At 36.0% G+C, this 24,683-nt stretch overlaps 1 protein-coding gene across 1 annotated transcript in view; it reads left to right on the top strand.

Annotated features, from left to right (window-relative positions):
- Positions 1 to 24,683, top strand: part of LOC150086688 (clotting factor C-like) — a 163,237-nt gene that overhangs the window by 120,163 nt on the left and 18,391 nt on the right. Inside the window, exons 12-14 of the mRNA XM_090372690.1 lie at positions 12,428 to 12,673; positions 19,989 to 20,177; positions 24,286 to 24,388. Of these exons, the coding sequence (XP_090228816.1) occupies positions 12,428 to 12,673; positions 19,989 to 20,177; positions 24,286 to 24,388 (538 nt within the window). The remainder of the gene's footprint in view (positions 1 to 12,427; positions 12,674 to 19,988; positions 20,178 to 24,285; positions 24,389 to 24,683) is intronic.

The following is a 24,683-nucleotide window of genomic DNA, read 5'->3' as shown; positions in this document are numbered from 1 at the left end:
AATTTACTGATTTAGCTAGCAGAGTGATATTATTAATAGTTAAAAATGAAAATCAGTTAATATGTGATTTCTGATGTCAAAAAAGAACTAATTAAAGTGAAAAGTATTATTAGTTTAGTAAGGTTAAATAAAAACAGGATCACTGATTTGAAAAGATGTTTTTGTGAATAAAACATAAATATTGTGGAAGCTGGATTTTTTTCATGTTCTACACAGTGAACAGAACTAGGAGAACTTTTCACAACTTCAGGAAAATTTAATTAATGCATTCTTGAGGATAATCATTCATCTTTTATCATGGTAACATGCAGATATAAAGTTTCACACATCATTAGTTAAGGCCTGTATTATGACACATATACTTTGTCCATTCCTTCCAGACAATGGTCAATTCTCACTATTTAGACTAGCAGCAATGGCCTACTTGATGGTATACAGTACCAATAGTCAAATAATTCAGGATGGGAAAATCTGAAATTTTTCGGTTTGTGAAGGGCTATTTTAGCACATTGAACAGAATAAAGTACCATTCATTCAAAACAACCATTCAATTCAAAGTCATGCCACTGCTTAATATGTGCCCATTAATTGATCAGAGATGCAAAAATGTTTATTTTTAACTTTATATTCCACAAAATAACAACAAACAGAAACATAATTTTATTAATTTATTTGAAAAAGTATGAACGTTTTCTTGTCTTTTCTTATATTTGACAATCTAGTAAACAATATGGTCTTTTTACATAAAATCATAACAGTAACTGCATAATTTTTTCAACTGTCTTGTATTTAAAGTATATTAAAAATGGATTGTTGGCCAATGGCATTTCTATCCAACCAAAAGAACAGTTCTTAACAAATCATTTTCTAAATTATTACACATACCCTTAGTGCTAGGACAAAAGTGGAGCAGATGATTGCCCAAGGTGCAACAAAGTGAGAGGCATAATAATCCATACAAAAATACAGCTAGAGACATTCTAAATAATGGGAGAAATGCATATTTAATATTTTACCCCAGGCACAAAAATACCTACTTGCATACTCACCTCTGCAACTGGCCCAGTTTACAGCCTGAAAACTTTCCATAGTGATTGTAAAGGTATATTTTTTGTAATATCCCTTTTTGTGTATTTGTATATATGATAATAAGAAAAAAAAAAGTATACTTTGTCCAACAACTTAATCAGAGCTCAGTTTTAGCTAAACAAGCAATGAGGAGGAAAAATGAGCAGTCGCAATATAAAAATGGATAACTGAAATTAGATATCAATCAAGGGAAGTTTAAATAATTAAATATGACTTACACTCCCTTGCTTTTCAGAGGAGTAGAAAGAAAGTGCCAGTCATATGGGAATATTTCTTAGAATACTAGACAATTCAAACCACATGCTTAACATGCTTGATGTTTTCTTACCTAACCATCCTTCAAAGCACACAGAATGTCAGTAGCCTTCTACATACCTAAGCTGAAAACTTAGTGATAGTCTCTTTTCTAGTGGAGTCCTTGTCTCATATTTTTTGTTCTTGTCCTAATATTTTCTCATATCATGTCAGGGAAATTATTCTTGTAGTGATGAAATCCTTTTATTCCTCATTCCACTTTAAACTCTCTCTTTATCTAAACTGTAATTTTCCAATAAATGTATTAAAGCTGTTCAAGACAAAATTGTAGCATATCACAGTTAGCTTATCCAAATCTTCAGCTTCATTTTTTGCCTACACTAATACAACAGTTGTAAACAAATTATAAATAAATCCAAACTTGAGTTTTGAAAAGGCTGAGAATAGTAAATTTGCTTTTTGTCCAGATGGTAGCTGAGCCATCTGGTCTCTTACCATAACTATTGGCTGCAACTTTTGTCTAGCCATCTGTACTTCAGCCTTTTATTACATTCATTCTGATTGTCCTATTGTGTTCTCATCAAAATATAAAACTGACTTACTTTCTTAGGTTCTTACATTTCCTCTAAAGAATCATACTTTCCCTCTAATAGCTTTTGCACTGATGGCCTTGGTAAATCTCTTTCTACTATACTGAAAGCATTCCATTCAATGTCTTCCTTGGTCTTCTTAATGCCAAGAAGTCTCCAGGCCCTGATAGTATTTCTTCACTTGTTCTTAAAAAACATATGTGATAACATTAACTCCTGTTTTATGCTACCTTTTTACACTCTTATTCCATGTAGTATTTTTCTTTCTGCATAGAAATTTGTTCTAATCCAGGCAGTTCCTAAAAAAAGGGTGACAAATCCTCTTATCTTCACATTCAGCTTACCTCAACTCTTTCCAGAGTAAGAGAGAAAACTAACTACAGGTTCTTAAATTATCTTGAAGCCTTCCATATGATTTCCATATGATTAACAATTGCCAGCATAGGTCCCATCAGTTTCAAACCACAGATGATATCTTGGTTTATGTTATTTATCTTTGGATAAGTTCTATGGAAAATTTTGGAGAAACCCAAGAGTTGCTCTTGACATTTCTAAGGCTCTTAATTGTGTTTGGCATAATGATCTCCTAAACAAGTTTCTATCTTGGGGTCTACCTTTTGTTTTTTGCAATTAGGGAGCTAGTGTTTTCCAACCACTTACTGCATCTGATGCTAAATGAACTCTCTTAACTTCTCGAGTAAATGCTGGAGTTTCCTAAGGTTCTGTTCCCCCTTTACTCTTTTTCTTCTGTATATTAATGATCTTTTTCCATTGCTTGATATTCCTGTTCATAGTTTTGCTGATGACAATACACCACTCTCCATCTTCCAGTTTGACAAACTGAAGACCTTTGTTCTCTACAAAAAGAACTCCAACCTCTTGAACCAGCAGTTTTGCAAATGCAAATCTCCAAATAACTGACTACTGTGAAGAAGAAAACTTAGTTAACTTCAATCTTACTAAAAAGTCCCGTTTTATTTCTCACAAAAAAAGTCTGCTGCTCCCATTCTCATTTTCTCAGCTGTCTAGGCATGATCACATGTCTTTACTGGGATTAACCCTGACATAACTTTTCTTATCATAGGCATATTACAACTGCTGCTCATGCTAAATGAACAACCTTTGAATTTATTTTTCTGGTTAAATGCAAGTGGATAAGTTGCTGTATTGATGGTGTTTACAAATATAACAAGTCAGAAGCTCTTTAGAATATTTATGAATGCATTTTATCAGCCTCAAACTATGCATAAGAACTGCAAGACTAACAAACTCTTTGATTTCTCCATTGTAAATATGAGTCCCTCAATAATCTTGCTCACAAATAACAATGAATAATCCTGTGATCTTTTAACAAACTTCTCAATAAACATAAATTAATTGCAAACATGTCTTAATTCTAAATCATATGTACACTACAGAACTGCCAGTGTATATACACAGTATTTTGTTTATAGTAGCGAACTACAACAGTAGTGTAAAAGGCATTGGTTTAACTCATATTGTGACTACCTTCACAACGAGTTACATGATATTGCACTACCTCGAATAAGTAACACTTCACTAACGGAGAAGACTATTGTTACTTATTTTCAGAGGATACCACCACCACCACCACCCAGACGGCACCGTTCCAAGGCTTATTGGCCTATCCTCGGTGGGTGGGTAAGTACCCCTGTGTTGCAATCATGACAACCCAGTTGTAAAGTATAATTCCACAATATGAGAGATACCAAATGGTGTACATAGTAATAGTACTAGAAAAATAAAAATATCATATGTACAGTACATTACAGTCTTCACTTCAAAATGATTGGAGCATGGGTAAAACAGGTGAATGTTTTCTTTTAAAAAATTTTTTTTTGTTTTGGTGCAGTGAGTTGAAAATCAGATATTTTGACATGGAGGATTAAGTTCAGTTAAGTTTTGCAAATTGTAGCATCTGGAGACTAGGCACCTACGAGGTGATTTCATGGAGGTGTTTAAGGCTTTGAATGGATTAAGCAAGCTCAATGCTGATGGGATTCTTCCTCTTGCTCACAATATGCACATGAGGGGGGTGTAAATTCGAATTGAGGAAGGATGGTTGCAGAATAGATGTGTGGAAGTTTGCCTTTAGTTAACAAGTGGTTGATTGTGGGAAAAAACTTCCATCTGTTGTTGTGGAAGTGGATAACTTAGGTAAATTCAAGGAAGAACTAGACAAACTATTGGAGGGAATGGATAGGTGAAATGGGAAGTTTATTTTTTTTTTGGCCGATGCTGTATAAGCTTGCTTTCTTGCATAATTTGCCACTGCTAATACTAAGGAAAAAGGGATATGTGAAATTGAGGATAAGTTTCTTTCCCATGCAGTTTGGGAAAGCAGCAACAGGTTAAGTTCCCTGGAAATGATTCAATACAAATAACAGAGACCAATGATTTCTTTTTTGAAATGCCACTGGGAGACACAGAATTTTTTATTAATTTTTATATCAGTTTACATTTGTTGCATGTGCTCCATGTAAATTAGTGATGTCCACATTGCTTCTGTTACAGAATATGTTTTGAGGTATGGAGCCTTTTGGAATGCAACTTGCTCATAAGTTGGAAATTTCCTATATACACTGAGTAGTCAATTTTTTAGGTAAACCAGCCTAATAGCATGTCACACCTCCTTTTGCCCAAGAATGGCCTCACATTGTCAGGGCATACCAACAGGCAACTCCAAGAGTTTCTAAATCAGGGATGTTGTACAATACGGGCATAATTGCATTGCGCATTTGCCCCCAGACAGGATGATGATAGATTCTTGCTATGAACAGTTAAGTTGGGTTGAGATCTAGTGAGTGAGCAGGCCAGGAAAGTAAAGTCACCATTGTGCTCCTGGAACCATTTCATAATGCACTTTGTGACATGGCACATTATCCTACAGGAAGTAACTGTTACTAGACAAACTCTGAGCACAAAGGGATGCACCTGGCCAGCAACAGTGTTCAAGTAGGTTGTGGCATTCAGACACTGTCTTTCCAGTATCAGGAGACCTAACACATCACACAAAAACACTCCACACCATCATACCTCTACCACCAGCCCATGGTGTTGATACCTGGTATGATGGCTCCTTGATTCATGCTACTTTTTCCTAGTCTTGCCATCAGTATTTAATAACTGTCTAGTGTTAAATACAATTGCCTGGTCTGACAAATCCCTGAAAGGGATTTGTCAGACCGGCTCCAGCTCAGACAAATGGCAGATGGTATCATGCTGGCTAAGCTGCCACAGAGAACTAGTATTACAAATAGTATTACAATTACAAATATTACAAATACAAATACAATTGTCTGGTCTGACAAATCCCTGAAAGGGATTTGTCAGACCAGACAATTGTATTTGTATTTGTAATATTTGTAATTGTATTTAACACTTGTACAGTGACATTGAGGAATAGAAGACTGGTGTGACAAATCCCTTTCAGAGATTTGTCAGACCAGTCTTCTATTCCTCAATGTCACTGTACCTTATAGCTGAAAAGAGAAAATCCAGTGAGGTTGCCTGTTGGTATGCAACATCTGTAACAGGATCCTGTAACAGATAATGTATAGTTGCATACCAATGTTGTACTGCAGTGTTATTTGACTGATTGTGTTGCCGACCTCTTAGACTACATGATTATTTCCATCTTCTGCAAGTGTCTCACATCAACAAAGCATTTCTGCTGTTGGCTGGATTTTTTCTGGTTGTCTGACCATAGACTCTGAGTATTGACCATAGAGTGTAGAATGTGCATTGAGGCTGGATCTTTTTTCAGTGGCTCCAGATTTGATTTTAAAGGAAACTTCGTAATGGGACTTGCTATAGTCTTTGAGTAGTGTATGTGATCTCAGTTTGTATTTCTCGGAGTGTACCACTCAGGTATACTTGTTATTCATTTGAATTGTATGCCAACAGATAAAATGCACATCCCACTGCTAATTGAGTACTAGTTCTCTGTGGCAGCTTAGCCAGCATGATACCATCTGCCATTTGTCTGAGCTGTAGTTGGCCAATCTCAGGTAGAGTTTTTCCCCATGAGTTATATCAGATTTTTCAGCCTGCACAACATACAAATCAGCCCATTAACGCACTTCTATAGACAAATACTGTACAGGTAACCATTGTATAACACGTTTATTAGGTTCTTGTAAAATGTTGTGTTGTGCGAAACCGTGTTAAACGGGACTAAGAAAAAGTACAAAGGAGGGTTACGTTCCAAAAGCTAACAAAACTAACAAAAAAAATATACCATTCTAGATTTCACGTATCTTCTGCTCTCTTTAAAAAATTAGTAATCTGGGTTTGTTTGCTTGATAAATCTTTGTGAATTTCATCGTATGAAACTAAACATTTTTGAAGCTCCCTTTTGAACTTTAGGCTCCTTTAAATCAAAATCTGCATTCAAAAAATAAGATTCTAATTGCTTGACTAGCTTTATGCCTTCCTGTATGCTTTTTAGTGTAAAATTTGGAAGTTTAGAATTTCATTTGTGATATCATCATCTGAATTGATTTGATTTTACCTCCGATGCCATTTGCACCATATCTGCTACGCTGGCTTCTTTTTCTACCAGTAATTCTTGAATATCTTCAGTAATATCTTTTTTTAAATTTTTTTATTTTTTAGGAGCATCAGCGACTAAGGCCATGTTAATCTGTGTATATTATCTATAAATTGAGTGAGTCCTGAGGTCGATTTTCTGTTTTGCTGTACAAAAAACCCAAGATTCCGGGAGGAAAAACCACAGTACCCTTGCCTGAGCCCGACTAACTCAGCCACATTGTGAAAAAGACCCATAAAAATTCCTCACTTCATGGACGGGATTCGAACTCGGGTCTTTTCCAGCCGGTGTGGGGAGGAGGGCGATTCTATGAACTGTGCTATCCATAAGAGCTTCAGTAGTCATATCATCAAAACCTTCCCCTCCTATCGACGTAGCAAGTTATACTATCACATTGATTCCGTTTTCTGCCTGTTCAACCATAGTTCCTGAAATATGGAAATCATATTTCCTTCTTTCAGTGATGAAGCTATGATTCTGATACAGTCCCCAGTTGAGAAGTGTTTCCATACTTCCATTACTTCAATAGATTCAGAATCAATTTTTTCCAAAAGCCATTGTAACGATTTTCTGATGGAATGAGTTTTAAAGGTGGATATAATGCCTTGATCTAACGACTGAATGAAAGAAGTTGTATTAACTCACTACAGCTGTGGAAGTAGGAACATAACTTCAATGTTTGGATGACTTAAATCTTTTAGATGGCTTGATGTGCTATCCAATAGTAATAAAACTTTGAAATCTAGGTTTTTCCACATGTTCAATAGCACAGTACGTAACACGGGTATTTCCCAACTAAATAAAATACATGGATTTCTCAATAATTTTTTTTTAGTCAACAGCGGGGATTCAGAAAGAATGGAAATGTTGAAAAATTACATCCAACATAATAGCAGGGTTCCCCCCACACAAAAGCTCAAAAATACCCTGTTATGCGAGGTTTACCGAAATTCTCGAACCATGTTAGAGTGAAACTGTGTTATAAGTACTGTATTGTGTGAGGATTGCCACAATTTATCAATCGTGTTAGAGCGAAACCGTGTTGTAGAAGTACTGTGTTATATGGGGGTTTCCTGTATATGGATTTGAATGACAAGCTAGTGCCATTAAAATAATTTGTATTTTTTTGAATTTGTTAATTGAGTACTACTGTATTGAGTGCTGTGAACAGTGAAGTTGTGTTACTTTACACTGGTTGACTGTACCAAGGACCATGCAGTGGTATCCTTTGGTCCAATTATATGGTTGATTTTGGGGTCCATTTCACTGCTTTCTCTTTCAACTTCTCTCTTAACTTATTCCTTCTTGCACAGTTTCAACAAATTACATTTATCTTGTTTTTGGTTGCTTTGGGGAAAATAAAAAATTACAGTCTCTCTAATCTTTATTTCTTTAATATTTTTGACTAATTGAAACATTTCTCCTCTTCTTGTACACATAAGGATGTTTCAATCATCTGTAATTTATGAGGTGTTCTGCAAGTTTGAACTTTAGGGAACTGTTACAAAATATGTTCAGTAGTACATCATTCACATGAATTGAACATTGTGAACATTTTTGCCAGTCCAGTAGGACAGCATGAATTGTTTTAAGTACGATTTTACTGCATATAGCGGCAGTTTATTCTTTAAAATGCTTGACATTGCATATTTTTACAGCATATACCTTACCTTTCCAGATTGCTCCATAGGTAAAAGGCCAGAGGTGGTAATTACAGTGGTAGCTGCCTTCCAGTCAAATTTAGAGGGAATTTTCATCCAGCCATTCTTTGACTGCATGACTGCAATGAACTGGCATGTCATCCTGCAGAATCATTCCAGATATTAGTCCCTGCTCCAATAATGAAACTACAAATTTTGTCCTCCCTAACCCCTCCATTCCCTTTAATATGCATAAAAACCATCTTTCAGGACCTTTGACTTCCCTTCCCCATGGTGGTAGATTTAACAGTATGATAGTTGCATTATTGCCCTGTTCATTGAGCATGCTGGAAAAACTTTGTTCTGCCACATATCAAGATTCATCACTCCTGGCACTGTTACTTAGAAGAAATACAATGCCCACCCACAGAACTCCCATAAGTCAATCAGAATATATTCACTTAGTGCCTAAAGAAATTGCAGTTTGCAAAGATACCACTGATTTCACATCAAGATGTGGTGAATACTGGATTTTGATACACCAGTTTCCCTAGATATACAGTGCAGAGAGATTAATATGGGCTGAGTGCAAACCTCCAAGCAGTGCTATCATTGTTGCTTCTTAAGAAACTACATGAAGGTCCACTTCATTCTTTATCCAACACTGTCTATCTCCTTGAATTTCACCAGAAACTTGCATACACAGGAATAGGTAATTAGGGGCTGTGTTCTTGGTAATGTTGCATTGGATGTTTTTTAACTCCATGCTGACTATGACCTCACACAGCAGAATTGCTTTCACACACTCATCTTTTTTCAGTGCATCAGGTCACAATTGCAACAAAAAATAAAAAAAAAAAACCTTAAACAAACCATATAGCCTGTAGCTCCAGGCTCAAGGGATGCCTTGTATATCAATTAACACTTTCAAGTGAAAACTTAGATTTGTGTTGGGTTTTTCTGCATCTCAAGCATGTGGCTGTTTTGTGTATGTGTTAGTATATATAAGTATAACTTTATTATTGTTCATTGGAACAAATTTTGGTTCATTACAAGTTTGAACTTGAAGAGTGCCAGTCCAAAGATATCTGATATTTACATTAATAGAATTTCATTTGTAATGGCGAAGTAAATTTTTTTTATTTTATTACTCAATTGACAACTAACTTAAAATGCTTAAACGAGTTGTTTTTTTGTAGATCAGTTGTGGGAATTTTTGTATCATTTTGTCACCTATGAAGTAAACAAGAAAAGAAGATAAATTGAAGATTTGTCTTAAGAAAAATTTCCTTTTTAACATTCCTTTCTATGAATTAACAGTTAATCCATTCTTTTGTTTATTAATTAAAATTCACCAATTACTTTTGATAAAACAATTCACTTCTTCACTTAAATTTTTTTCTTGTGTTATTCAAGAAACAAAAACAAAAATTAATATAAGTGAGGAAAAAAAATTCTTTGTGCTTCTTCCCTACAAAAGTAAAACTTTGCTGGGGTATGTGCATTGCATAGTATATTATAAAATGTATTATTTATTGTTTTATTATGCAGTGTATTATTTTATTGTTTTATTTTGTTATACAATGTTGCTTTTATTATTTTTTTTATAATTTGTACCAAGAACATTGCTATGAATATGAAATATCATACTAAACTTGAGAAATAATTAGAAGTGCTAAACTAAACTAAACAAAATGCAGTTGTCTTCTGTACTAAAGTAATACTATATTTTTAAGATAACTCATGATGAACAATGATGCAATCTGCTTTGTATGGCAAATAAAAATAATTAATTCAGATATGTGTGGTGTTTAAAGTTGAAGAATATTGCAAGTGAAAAAAAATATATATATATTTCGCTATTCTTAATGATCACTTGACTAAGGGCATTTACCTAGTACAATTTTTTGCAATTTAGAGGCAGTTTTACAGCTGGGAAGGGGCATTGGTTACAAAGTATGTAAAATAAGAAAATCAATGTTAAAGGCAATTTAAGCTTTATTTTATAATCTTTCTCTTGGTTCAGATGACCTTGAAGATATACAAGAAAGATGCCATGCAGATATATTTATCTAAAATATTATAATAATGATATTTTTGGGCTAAATATATAAATGTAAATATTTAGTGAAGTAATGTTCAACATGTTTAATTAATGACATCACCTTATAATTCAGCAATAAGATTATCAAATAAAATATCAACATGTAGCCATACAATGTTCATAATACTGTTTAAAATGTGATTAGTAGCTCTGAGTTAACCTATCAGTATGAAATTTAGTAAAAGGTCCATATGATTATTCTAAATAAATCAAATTTTGTGTTGATCCTGACATTCAGGTATCACTAGAGTTTATACTTGAATGTCAAAAATGTACTTTCATTTATATACAGTATATAGATTTTCTAGTTGGCCATGATGTGATGTTTGGTAGTTAGAAGGTGGCTATGTCATAGAATTTCCCTAAACAGGAAAATCTCTCCAAATCATTTTTTACCTAAACAATGTTTTCCCAATTTCTGTGTAGAAAAATTTTTGCTTTGAGTTACCTTGATGGCTGCCTCAACATAACACCACTGGTCGCAATTGATCACATATAATCATAAAATACTTTGGTAACCCAGAGGTAGATTTAAGTGATGAATGCTTTGAATAAATTATGTTCTCAAACTTCTTTAAATGAGACACCTGAATTTAACGTTGCTAAACACGCATATATAATTGAAAAGGATAGAAGTAAACGTATATATAATATTAATCTCTGACATATTTATTGGCATTACCTATTTGTAGTGATTCTGTAATTGGATTATTAAATAAAGTACCTGAGGGATCAAAACCTCATACATTCCATTGAAGGAGCATTTACCAAGATGAGATGGGATTTTGTATAGCAGGGAGAGGGATGCACAGAAGGAATAGGTAAACCTATTGATTTTCAATTTAGTACAAAAATGTCCAAGAATATCCAAAATAAGTTTTGGATTGCAGTGAGAGTTTCAAATATATAGAAATGTCTCTATGAGGAGGGGGAGCAGGGCACATTATGGTATTTCATTTAGGCCTGAAACATTGCCAGGGACCAATAGGACAGTAGACTGAAAATTTGACATGGTCTGACTTTTTAATTCTTGAGCAGTGCTCAAGTATTCAAAATATCAAAATATATTTTAATTTATATATACAGAATTTCTGGTATAAATTTCTGATACATGTATACAGTATATACAAAATGATTATAAAGTCCCAATGTATTTCATTGGGATAAAAAAACAAGAATTCTTTCAAAATTACAAGTGTAAATGCCCTACTTTAGTTTTGGGTGTGGAACTTTCTTTTTGAGAACAAACAGTAAAAATGTTAAGGTTGTGAAATGACATGTGAAATGAATATTATAGTTTTATGTTCAAATCAAGATTGGGATGTTATGACTACCTGTATGTGCACATGTGTGTGTATATATATCATGTATCATATACACAGGAATCAAGTGTTTTGTTATTAAATAGAACTTACTCAAGGAAAGTTCCAGGGAAAGTTAAGATAAGAGTCTGCTTTCTTAAAAATTTTTATCTAGGAGGAAATGTGTGTTCATTGATGTAATGAAGAAGTTTTCTTTGAGCAGAGCGTAAAAATATCACCCACAAACTGTGACATATACCAGGACAATACTATCAAAGCATTCCACACTAATAAAAAAAGGTCTCTTCCCTAGAACTGCCCCACCGCCTTTTCTTGCTACTTTTTTGAGGATTTTTTTTCATATCTGTTCAGTGTCCAAAACCAGATTTATCTGAGCATACCTGTAGCTATTTTAGACTTTGCCATTAATAATTATTCATAGATGCAGTATTTAATACATGCTGAAATTTTCTAGTGCAAATTTTTATAAATAATTATAATAAATAATCATTATGATTTTATAATTTTGGAATTGTAATTTTTTTTTAGTTATATTAATACTACAGTAGCTCTTCTTCCCATACCAAAAATGATACTGAGAATTCATCCTCTCTTGAGAAGCAACAGTTCAGTGTTACATCTTTTTTAATACTTAGTCCAATAGTCCAGTTGGAATCAATACAATATAATATAATAAATGTGGTACTGAATTAGCTAACTGTTTTTTTTTGTATGGTAGATGCTAGTTATTTTTCTTTTCTTTTCCTTTTTTTTTTTTTTTTTGTTTTGTAATGAAATCCAGCTTGAATTCATACGAAACTTTGCATGTGATGATACATTTTATGTCAGTATATTATGTTTTTTTATCATTTCAGGAATTTCAGCTGTGTGGATTGGAGCTCATGTGACCAGTCCTAATACAACAGCCTTTTTTCAAGAAGGAAAAACAAATGAAGTTGTTCTTGATGTTCAGAATGTTCCAGAGTATAATGAAAATGAGGAATTATCTGATCAGTGTCTTAGCCTTGATGTTTCTAAGCCTACAGCTGTTTGGAAGGCTGAAAACTGTGATAAACCAATTGCATTTAGTTGCATTTTGGATATCGCTTCAAGAGAAAAAGGTTGTGTTTTTATAAATAGTTTGAAATTATTAATATAGTATTAACAATTTAATTAATATCATAGAGTTAGTGCTACCACTGCCAAGTTCCTATGATGTCTAATGTTATTCATGCTATCATTTCTGGGCTGAAACAAAGTAACAAAGAAGGATGGTCAAGACTATATGCATGGACAGGTAAGATAAAATTATTCTTGTTGATTCCCTCTCAAATTTTTGGATTTCAAATAACCTGAATTCTTGGTATGCTTGGCAAGCAGCAAGTATCCAGGTTATCCAAAGAACAAAGGTGACCAGTGAGGAATAAATGTGATGAACTTCCAACACCTTTAGGGTGTTGGGAGTTCATCACATTATTTCTTCCCAAAAAAGGTAGTACTGCACTAATTGATCTTTGATGCTGGGAAGGATCAATCCCTTAGCAGATAGCAATAAATTAGATGATAGGGATATTTATATTAATAAGACCAAATGATATTAGAAGTATACTTTTTCTGCATCAGCCAAAAAATAAATAAAATAATAATAAAAATGAAATGAAAAAGAATATTCATACTATTTCCATTCCTACAAGGTAATCATCCACTTTCGCTTTGAACTTAGCTGGACTCACTGTTCTCTGCCATGTTGCAAGGCAGCTTATTCCAGCTTTTGACAAACCTGATGCCAATAGCTGAACTTCATGAGATCCAATCTTCTGTTATTCTCTGGGATTTTGTATTTCTACTCCTGATTCTTGTCTAACCTACAAGAATCAGAAGTACCATGGACGGTCCCAAGCCCGGCTGCGAAAGGAGGAGGGTGGTCATCCTGCCGAAATGACCAGAACCGGGAAACCGGGGAAACTAGGCAAGAAACTGCATGAAATTCGGAACAAGCTCTTACAACAATGTTACCGCATCCGGGATAGCCGATGCGCCAGCACTGGGGACCCAGGGTGCTGGTGTGAAGTAGACCACTGGCCACAGAACAAGCTCTTATAACAATGTTACCGCATCCATGGTAGCCGATGCGCCAGCACTGGGGACCAAGGGTGCTGGTGTGAAGTGGACCACTGGCCACAGAACAAGCTCTTACAACAATGTTACTGCATCTGGGGTAGCCGATGAGCCAGCACTGGGGACCCAGGGTGCTGGTGTAAAGTGGACCACTGGCCATAGCAATAAGCTTACTACGCTGAAAAGGGCAATTAACATTGGCGAATGGAATGTTTGAACGGGGCACCACGTTGGACAAAAGGAAATCATTGCCCAAGAACTACTTAGGTGCAAGGTATCAATCGCGGCATTATCCGAATTAAGGCTCACCGGGTCTGGAACGATGACCATCCAACCACCAGCACCTAACGAAGCGGTTATGCTATTCTACTCTGGTGGTGAGAAACGAGAAGCAGGAGTGGGCTTTATGGTCGATGTTCAGGCCACCAGTAGTGTGATCGCTTTCCAACTAATATCGGACCGCCTGGCAGTCCTTAGTGTCAAGGGCACCATCAAGACCCATATTATCTCCGCCTATGCACCAACTGAGACTAGCCTGGACCCGACCAAGAATGACTTCTACAACCAGCTCCAACATACGCTGGATTCAATTCCACAGACAGAAGTGATCATCCTCGCAGGGGACTTTAATGCCCACATTGGCGTGGAAAGATATGGTTGGGAAACAACAATGGGCAAGTTTGGCCATGGGAAGATCAATGACAACGGACTACGCTTGTTGTCCTTTGCCGCATCTAACAACCTGATCATCGGAAACAGCCATTTCCAGCACCCTCAAAAACATCAACTTACATGGCGAAATCCATCTGGCAAGGACTCAGCAATCCTGGACTACATTCTGATCAATGCCCGATTTCTCTCATCACTCATGGACGTTCGTGCCATGAGGGGACCTGATTGCGGATCTGATCACTACCTCATCCGGGCTAAGGTGCAGCTCAAATTACAGCATGCAAAAAAGTCATCTCGGTCAGCCAAGCTGGACTGGAGGCAGCTAATGAATGCTGCCAACAAAGGGGCATATCAGATCACCCTATCCAACCGCTTCGAGATGCTAGCCGTGCCCGAGGATATAAATGAAGAAGAAAAGCAGATCTCTGATGCCATCCTGGAATGTGCCAAGCCCCTATGTCCACCTGCCCGACGTCGAATGCAACCATGGATATCAGACGAGTGCCTCGACCTCGTGGACAAATGGAAACAGGCAAAGTTGGTCGACTTTGAACGGTACCGGCAGCTAAACCGAGAAGTCCGACAGAGGATGACAGCGGAAAGAGAAGCATACTGGAACCAAGTGGCAGATGATCTTGAAGTGGCGGCATCCAAGAACGAGTACCGCACTCTCTACCGCACCCTCAGATGTCTGAGTGGAAAGACCAAATTGACTAGTGACAACATCAAGAATGCTGATGGGACCTTCGTGCGATCACCGTCCGAACGCCTGCAATGGTGGAGTGAATTCTTCAAAGCATTGTATAATCACGACCCACCTCAGGGACCACCAGAAGCCACACTATCGATCGATCCCCCTGAAGTCTCCATGGTCGATGTTGAGCCTACAGTAGAAGAAGTGAAAGCAGCCATACAATCCCTAAAGAATGGCAGGGCACCAGGAGTGGACCAAGTCACCACAGAAGCGATCAAAGCCGGGGGAGATGTACTGCTTCGCCGACTACACTCACTCCTCAAAACCATCTGGTGCACTGAAGAAATTCCGCTAACATGGAGGAAAGCCATTATCGTACCGATCCACAAGAAAGGTGATAACCGGGATTGCAATAACTACCGTGGCATCAGCCTCCTTTCCATCATCGGAATGGTCTTTATGAAGATCATCCAGTCAAGGCTGGAAAAACATCGCGAGCAAACCGGTCGAGAAGAACAGGCAGGATTTAGACCCGGGCGAGGATGCTGTGATCAAATCTTTGCCATCCGTCAGCTGATGGAGGAGAGGATCCGGTGTGGACAGTGAACCGTCATTGTTTTCATTGACTTTAAGTCTGCTTTCGACTGTGTCCATTGGCCTGCCTTATGGAAACTACTAGAGGTCGAACATGTACCTCGAAAAGTCATCACACTCCTCCAAACTGCATACAACGGTTTAACCAGCCAGGTGCGCATCCAGAACGATTTATCTGAGGAATTTACCATCCAAACTGGAGTCCGCCAAGGGGATGTAGCCTCCCCGTTGCTTTTCAACATCGTGGTTGACGCCATTATGAGGCAAGCATTCAGAAACAGACGGGGGATACAATATGACAAGGATCACTATGTGACTGACCTGATGTTTGCCGATGATAGTGCTATCTTTGCTGGTAATGACTCTGAAGCCACGGACATCCTCTACGACATTGCCCGCATTGCCTGGCCATACGGTTTGAAGATCAATGCTGATAAGACAAAGGCCCTGACAACAGATGGGTCGCAAGCCACCATCTATCTCGAAGGCGTCCAGATCGAGCAAGTGCAGGACTTTAAATACCTTGGGTCGCTGGTCCAGGAGAAGAAAGTTGCATCCACCATGGAAATCCACAGCAGAATTGGAGCGGCCACTGCGTTCGCCTCGCTCAAATGGTGTCTGTGGAAGAGGACCAACATTTCCTCAAAGACTAAAATCCGACTCTTCTGGACTTTGATCCTGCCCATTCTCCTTTACGGATCAGAAACATGGATTTGTCTCAAGCTAGATTTAAACAAACTTGAGGTATTCCAAATGCGATGCCTGCAGCAGATTTTGGGCATCTCACTTCATGACCGCATCACTAATGATACCATCCGCACCAGATGCCAACAGCAACCAACCATTCCAGACCAAATCCAGAAGCGAAGGCTTAGATGGTTTGGCCACGTATGTAGAATGGGCATGAACAGAATACCATCCACACTCCTTTGGAGACAACGACCCACCCAATGGAGCATCCAACGGACCGCGCCTAGGAAAACGTGGGCCAAGCAAGTGGAAAATGACTTGAAGAGCCGACGTCTCGACCTTAACCGGGCCAGGACTGATGCCATGGATCATAAAGTATGGAAGAACATCACAGAGCAAGTCCGGAACCCTGCGGCACCTACAGCAGCATACTGGTTGCGTGGCCAACCGCCTCCCCCAGCTGCCAGCTAAGGACCAAGAAGAAGAAGAACCTACAAGACCTTACTCATTCATTTTACTCAACACCTTATACACCTCAATCAAATCTTTCCTTAGATGTCTAGTTGTCAAACTTTGCAATCCACATCTAAGCCATTCTTCATATTTGCTTTGCACTCATTACCAATATGGCGTCCTTTTCTCCACTAGCAGATGTCCTATAAATCATGAACAGAATGCCACGTACCTTCCTAGCTGCCTACATTATCCATACCTGCCATGAGGAAGGTGTATGCTGCATGGACAATTTCCTGCCAGGTTGAATTGTAGTGCCTTTTTCATTTTGAACCACTTTTAGTTCTTCCCCATAAATGCATAACCTTACATTTAGAAGTATTAAACTTTAGTTCTCATCTTGAGAGCCATATATGCAACCGATCCAAGTATTTTTGAAGCAACATGGCCTGGCTTGAATTGTTAACCACTCTTCCAGCTTTCAAAGTATCAACAAACTTTGAAAGGTTCCCTTAGAACGATTTTCATAAATGATATTAATGAGATACCCTTATTAGTATCATTTATGAAAATTAGAAATAGGAGGGACTCAACACTAAGCCCTGAGGAGGAAGGCCCTTGTTACACTAGTCCATCCTGAAGACTGACTATTGATGACAGTCCTCTGTTTTTTATCTTTTAGCCAGCCTGCAATACAGAGTAGAAACTTAACAGTAACTCCAGCTTCTTCCTTTTTATTTAGTAGCCTTTCATGAGAGATAGTATCGAAAGCTTTACTAAAGTCTGGGTATATATTATCAAAATTGTTACCTTCATCCAACAGTTTAATGACTATATCACGGTAATTTAACAGATTGATCAGGTATGACCTCCCCTTAATGAATCCATGCTGTGAACTATTCAAGGTACCATTCTTATTGAGATATTTCCAAATCACATCCTAGAAGTGGAGCGAATAGATGGGTGAAATAGGAAGGTGGTTTTTTTTTTTGTTTTTTTTTTGGCTGATGCTGTATAAGCATGCTTTCTTGCATCATATGCCTCTGCTAATACTAAATTAACCACAGACTCCATGATCTTCCCTACCACAGAAGTTAAACTCACTGGCCTGTAGTTATCTTTTCTTTAGCACCACCTTTGTGGACTAGGGAGATATATGCACTATAGAATATTTCAATCAGGAAAGCTTTGCTTAGACTGAGAAAAATTTATGGACTGAACAGCCATCACAGTAGTAATCATCATTGAGCAGTGTTTGGAACTAGGTAAAATAGAGGGTAACATTAGCAGAAGCTGACAGAAGAGTGTACTGAGAGAGCTTAGAGAGCCATCAGGCTTAAAGATATGAACTGAGCATTGCTATTTTTTATATATATTTTTAGCTTTTCTGTATTCTAAAACTGTATTCTGTTGACTCAATCGTAACTCACAATATCTTTCAAAATATGTTTTTACTTCAGTTTTCTATTAAAAATTTGAGAAATTAAAGTAATTCTCATATGTCAATGAGTTTGCACACCTGCCAATAGATTAATGCTAAACTAGTACCCCCATCATGTCTCTTTATATATAGTATAATTATGTATTTATATATAATATGTATAATGTGAGTATGTATAATACTATACATACTCACATTATACAGTGGAAACAATGTTTCTATGCACATGAAAAACTATTGAAGTCCAGAGTATTGAACAGGCATTTAAAATTAAGAATATACAAAAGCCTAATTAGACCAGTTGTGACATATGGTTGTGAAGCTTGGACACTAACAAGTAAAGATGAGCATTCTTTGAGAGTATTCGAGCATTAGAATTTTACGAAAAATTTTTGGGTCCATACAAGATGTTGATGGATCCTGGAGGATCAGAATGAACCGTGAACTTGACCACTGTATTCAGGGTGTGGTTACTTGGTCTTGGTGCATTATAGCCTTAGTTGCTAATACGCCAATAAAAAATCCAAACCAATCAGGGTGTGGACATCGTCAAATTTGTGAAGAGCCAGAGACTTGCCTGATTGGGACATGTTATGAAAATGGATGATAGCAGAACAACTAAGAGTATAATGAAATGGAACCTACAGGGAGGAGGACAAGAGGAAGACTGTGAAAAAGATGGATGGATGACATAGAAATGACTTAAAGGCCATGGGAATAAAAAGTTGAAGAAGTTTGACTTCTAGGAGGGCTTATTGGTGGAACATTGTCGAGAAGGCCCACCCAGGTTATAATGCCAGAAGAAGAAGAAGATGTAAGCTAAGGTAAAAAAAAGCCTGCACGAGAAGCATGCAAAAGTTCAATGAAATTTACCGGTAAAAGTACTTTGCCATAACGGCATTTGTATTGTTGCTCGCTCGGTAAACAGACGGTGTGTGTTATCGGTCTGGAGTAGAAGTTGAATCCCACGGGAGCTTGAAATTCTCCTGAAGTGTGTGGGGGGGGGTTAACCTGACATTTTTTCTTTAGAATCACTAATTGATTTGACTAATGAATCACGAACAGAGTCATATTTGAAGTTCTGGCGTTGTAAAAAATTTTCGTAACGTAGTTTCACTGGTAAACTTTTTTGAAGTTTGCCGTGCTTCTCGTGTGGGCTTCCTTTGCCTTTTTTTTTTTCTTAATAAACAATTTATCCACTAGTCCACCAGCGATTCTAAAGAAAAAAGGTCAGGTTACCCCCCCCCCCACACACACTTCGGGAGGGTTTCAACCTCCCACGGGATTCAATTTCTACTCCTGACTGATAACACCCACTGTATGTTTACTGAGTGAGCAACAATACAAATGCCGTTACGGCAAAGTACTGTTACCGGTAAATTTCATTGAACTTTTGCACACTTCTCGTGCAGGCTTTCTTTACCTTCGCTGAAGATTTATAATTACTTTATACTTACTACTTACATTGTACTATATTAGAATAATTTTTGTATGTATGTTGTTATTTAGTATGTATGTATATATATATATATATATATATATTGATAATTAGTATAAATAGTATAGTTAATCATTTGCAGTAATGATTATCAGACTATTAAAACACAGTTTTGTCTGATCATTTTGGATCTCTCTCTCTCTCTCTCTCTCTCTCCCTCCACCCTGCCAACTCTTTATTCATAAGTTATCAGTATTTTTGTAGTATTTTAAATTTTATTTAAAAAAATACTGCACTTGCTGAATATTAAAGCAGTTTGTATTTTCTATTTTGCAGCTAGATGTAAAGATCCTGGACCACTAGATAATGGAAAGTTGAAAATTAGTGGACATATATCTGGAAGGTTATATCGAGGGTCAGTAATCACATATCAGTGTGATTCACTCTACATTTTGAATGGTTCTTCCACTATCACTTGCACTGATAATGGAGTTTGGAGTGCACCTAAACCAAACTGTTTACAAGGTTTGTTTATCTTTATATTTTAAAATAATCTTCTACATAAAAACATTTTAATAGTCCTTTTCTGGTTTTGTTTGTTTGGTTGTTTTTGGAGACTTTTATCACCTTGATTACTCTGGACATAGTACACCACTAGTTTTTCATGTATACTTCTTTGCCTTTAGGAAATAAAATAAATGTATATTAGTTATTAAGTATATTAAATTCAGAGGTACCTAAAAATTACAAGATAGTTATTATTATATATTATTATGTTTTTATTATTATTATAAAAGTTTTCAAATTTAAAATACATAATTGTTTTTTCTGGCATGAAAATTTGCTGATATCCAGTCAAATCACAAGAAGGAAGGGTGATAAATTTCTGCTAACCAGTAACTGTCCTGTTACCTTTATCTTAAGACTTTATAAGTGGCCAATCCATTAATTGCCAGCTTTAAATATTTAGTCTTGATTATTAATTTCATCCAGTTTGTGATCCACATGGATCTACTGGCCTGTCACCCTTCTTTTGATCAAATTCTATAGAAAAGGTTTGAAGAACTCAAACTCTCCATACAAAGGGCTATATTGGTAAAAAAAAAAAAAAAAAGAAAAAAAAAAGAAAAAAAAAAAAGGGATTCTAACACCATAGATGTGTCTTGCTTTTTGCAATTAGGTGTCTCCAGTTTCCTTACACCATATGTATTGTAAGTGATTTTCTGTCTTCATATTTCTCAACAAATTGTGGAGTTCCTTAAGCTTCTGTTCTTTCATCATCTCTACTCTTATATATCTATGACATTCTGTTGAGTTGAAAACCTATCAATGGTTTTGTAATATGATAGCATACTATACTACATTTCCACTTTCAAGTTTAACCAACCTTGCTCTATACAAATAAACAAAAACCATTCAAATATCTACCACTTATTCTTTAAATGTTGTTCTGCAGGGGTTAGTCACTTGCTAGTGTCGATTCAAGAGATTGAATGCTTCCAGTAGTTGACAATTGTCCAGTATTTGGAGTTATGTGGTAATTCTCATTCACCATCTGTGACCTCAAATGTGATATATTCTGCTTTTTTTGGGAGGTTTGTGTAACTGTCTATGTGGATTAAATTAATACCAATGTCTTTGTTGCAAACTCTAGATGCAAAGATTTGAATCACTTAATCCCTCAATGTCAGTGTGAAACTCGGTAACATATTGGTGCATGGTGGGAAAGCCATCCGATCTTAGATATTTTTAGTACAGGCAATTATGAATCTTTCTCGTTTTTTTTTTTTTTTTTTCTTTTTCTTTTCTGGTCAATACAACACTTTTACCTGTAACATTAAAACATTATAATCATATTGAAAACAGTTTTTTTAAATTTCATAACAGGTGTTAATTTTTAGTTGCACATTCTGATTTTCACGTACCTCCATTCAAAATTACCAATTACCAAAATTACTGATTACCAATGTTATGACAGCTTTAAAAATAAATTGCTGTGTTCATAATTATAATAGTTTTTTTTTTTTTTTTTTTCGAAAAAACTTGAAAATCATTTTATCATTTCAGTTGAATGTGCTGTTCAAAAAGCATTTTTTTAACAGCACAATTCAACCTGCTCTACCAGAAAAAAAAAATGAAACTTTTTGAATTTTAAAATCAAGATTAAACTTTGAGAGTGACAAAGTGTAGTGTTTTACTGCCACAAGAAATCAGAGAACTCGTCATTTTATCTTCTTCACCCCTACGAGCAGTCACCATCATTGCCACAAAAGATCCATTGAATTAAGGGAAGCAAAGCTAAACCTATTTACAAAAATTTGCACAAGTGCAAGGAACACCACACTTGGGGATTTTTCCACTTGGTAAAAAAACCACAAGTGTAGTATTGTTCACCATGGCTTCACATCATTTAGAATTTCTTTGAAAGTGGTAGCCAGGTGGATTTTCAGGCAGTTTGCAGAACATTTGCAACTCAGTAGCTCAGTGAATTAACCCCAACCCATGCACGGTACTAAGTACTATAGGTTCTAATCCCTCTCATGCTTGAGATTTACATGGAAAAAGAAAAAAAAAAAGAGATGCCTAGAATTATGATGTTTATTTTTAAATTTAAAAACATTACCCATAATAACAATTATGGGTAACAATTTTTGAAACAAAAAAGTTTCAAAAATCAAAATGCAAGTCGCAACCATTGCTTTCATATAAGCCGACCGGGCTAGCCGAGTGGGTAAAGTACCTGCCCGGCAACCCAAAGGTCGCGGGTTCGATTCCCGCCTCGGGCTTGGATCAAAGTACTGCAAAAAACCTTGGGAGGTGCAATATGGCCACAGAAGCCGATGCGCCAACAACTACCAAATCAAATCAAAATGCTTTCATATAATGCAAACTTCGGCAAAAACATTCAGCATTATTTATGGAATTAAAAATTTTCTTTAGTATCTTTCCACTCTGATTTAGTGAATTTCATCTAGGTTATGTACATTCTTTTTCTTTTCTTCTCTTGATAGCAAGAATAAAGTTTTTAAAAATTTATATTTCATCGAAATTAAAAGTCACAATGATTTTAGATAAAATTAAAAAATATCTGAGAATTTTATGAAGTACAGGTACTCCCCAGCTTATGTAATACTCAACTTACAGAAATTTGACTTTATGTAAGATTGTTAAAATATCGTGATGTGAACCCAATAACACTTTTTTTTTTTTTTGTAATTCTTTCCAAGACCTCGGAAGTTGAAATTTTCACTATATAGCTAAGCTGTTTATCTCTCTAAAAGGTCATTTTTATAATTTAAATTGCACTACACTTTCATTGTTATCGTATGTTCCATTATAAGAATCAATTTTGAATGGCTTTGTGATATTTTTCTAAAACACATTTCAGGAGGTCACTACCAAAAATAATAAAAACAATTTGCACTTTCTGGTTTATTGGGCTTTTCTGTTAGTGCAATCTATTATAAATGGGTGGTAAACTCGATCTTATTGCATTTGTGATAATACCAATAATTGGAATTCTGTGGGTGTTACATTACGCTATTATGGCGAAATGAGTTCCCCTACAGTGAAATCTTCAATCATATAAAAAACATAACTAAATTTTCAGAATCTTCTCTTCATTCCTATTTACTTATTACAATGGTGAAGAGAAAGGGACCAATGGAAAGTGCAAGTGCTGGCAATGCTAGAAAACGAAACAAAGATGATTAAGAATTACGAAGCAGGACAAAGTTTGTCATTGCACAGAATTAGGTCTCGCTGCTTCAACAGTGAATACTATTTTAAAGGACAGTGTGCATATAAAAGAACATGTTAAAGGATCAATGCATTTAAGATCAACAGTGATCACAAAACAACGTTCAGGTGCTATATAGAAGATAGAAAAGCTACTAATAATATGGATGGAAAAGCAAATTCAGAAGCAAGTGCCCCTGAGTCCAATGGCCATTCAAGCAAAAGCAAGAAGTATTTATGAAGATAAGTATGGCAAACCCCAAGCCAAGTTCGTGGCAAGCAACGGGTGGTTTAATAAGTTCAAGCATCGCACTGGTTTCCAAAACATTAAAGTATGTGGTGAAGTTGCCAGTGCCGATTTTGCAGCTGCAGAGAAATTTTGTGATGTGTCCGAAAAAACCCCTTCTAAATCTCCACAGCCCTTAACTTCAGCAGTGGCATGCTTATCAGCTGGAGAGTTAATTCTGGCAGCAATACTCAAAAGATAAAACTTGCTGACATTATGCCTGTCTCCTCTCTCTTTTTGTAATTTTATAATTTTGAAATTTTTGTAATTTTGTACTTTTGTAATTTTTCCTGTGCATGAGATAAAAAAAATTGAAAAAATAATTTTATTTACATGTTCATCGAACATTTCTTTTTTGCTTCAATTAAATTTAGCTTGCATAAGCATTTAGGGAAATTCCGACTTACGTAAAACTAGACTTACACAGAGTTCTGCCAAACACAACCTTTACGTAAGTCGGGGAATGGCTGTACTTTATAAACTGAATATGTGGTGCATGCTTCCTTAAAGAATATGTTTAGAGTTTATCACACACTAGAAATGTTCAACGAAATTATGAAACAGTTTTCAATTGTGTTAATTAAACTTTTATTTTGACTTTTTCTCTAGTGACAGCATGCAAGACACTTCCTCAACCTGCTTTTGGAGATATTGAATATTTTCCCCCTCCAAAGTTTAATGCTGCTCGTCGATCTGGAGTATATGGCAGCAGGTATTTTTCTATTTCTTTTCATTACATTAACAACAACTCCTTTCTTACATAAGGAAGGTATCATGTTCTTTATACGATACCATTCTTAAGAATGGCATCATGTTCTTTATTTTTAGTTGACATTTCTCAAGAATTACAAACACCACTGAATTGAAATGTATATTATTACATCATAGCTATATTATTAACAATGTTTAAATTGTAACTGAGGGAATTTTATTTATTATAAAAATAGTTTTTATTAAACTCTCCCAGACACAGTAGAAGTTGATTTTTTTTTTTTTTTTTTTTTTGT

The sequence above is a fragment of the Mastigoproctus giganteus genome, chromosome 4 (assembly GCF_048544385.1).
Source record: "Mastigoproctus giganteus isolate SK-2022 chromosome 4, ASM4854438v1, whole genome shotgun sequence".
NCBI lineage: Eukaryota > Metazoa > Arthropoda > Arachnida > Uropygi > Thelyphonidae > Mastigoproctus > Mastigoproctus giganteus.
Note: the sequence above shows the minus strand (reverse complement) of the source record. Positions and strands in the feature narration are given on the sequence as shown.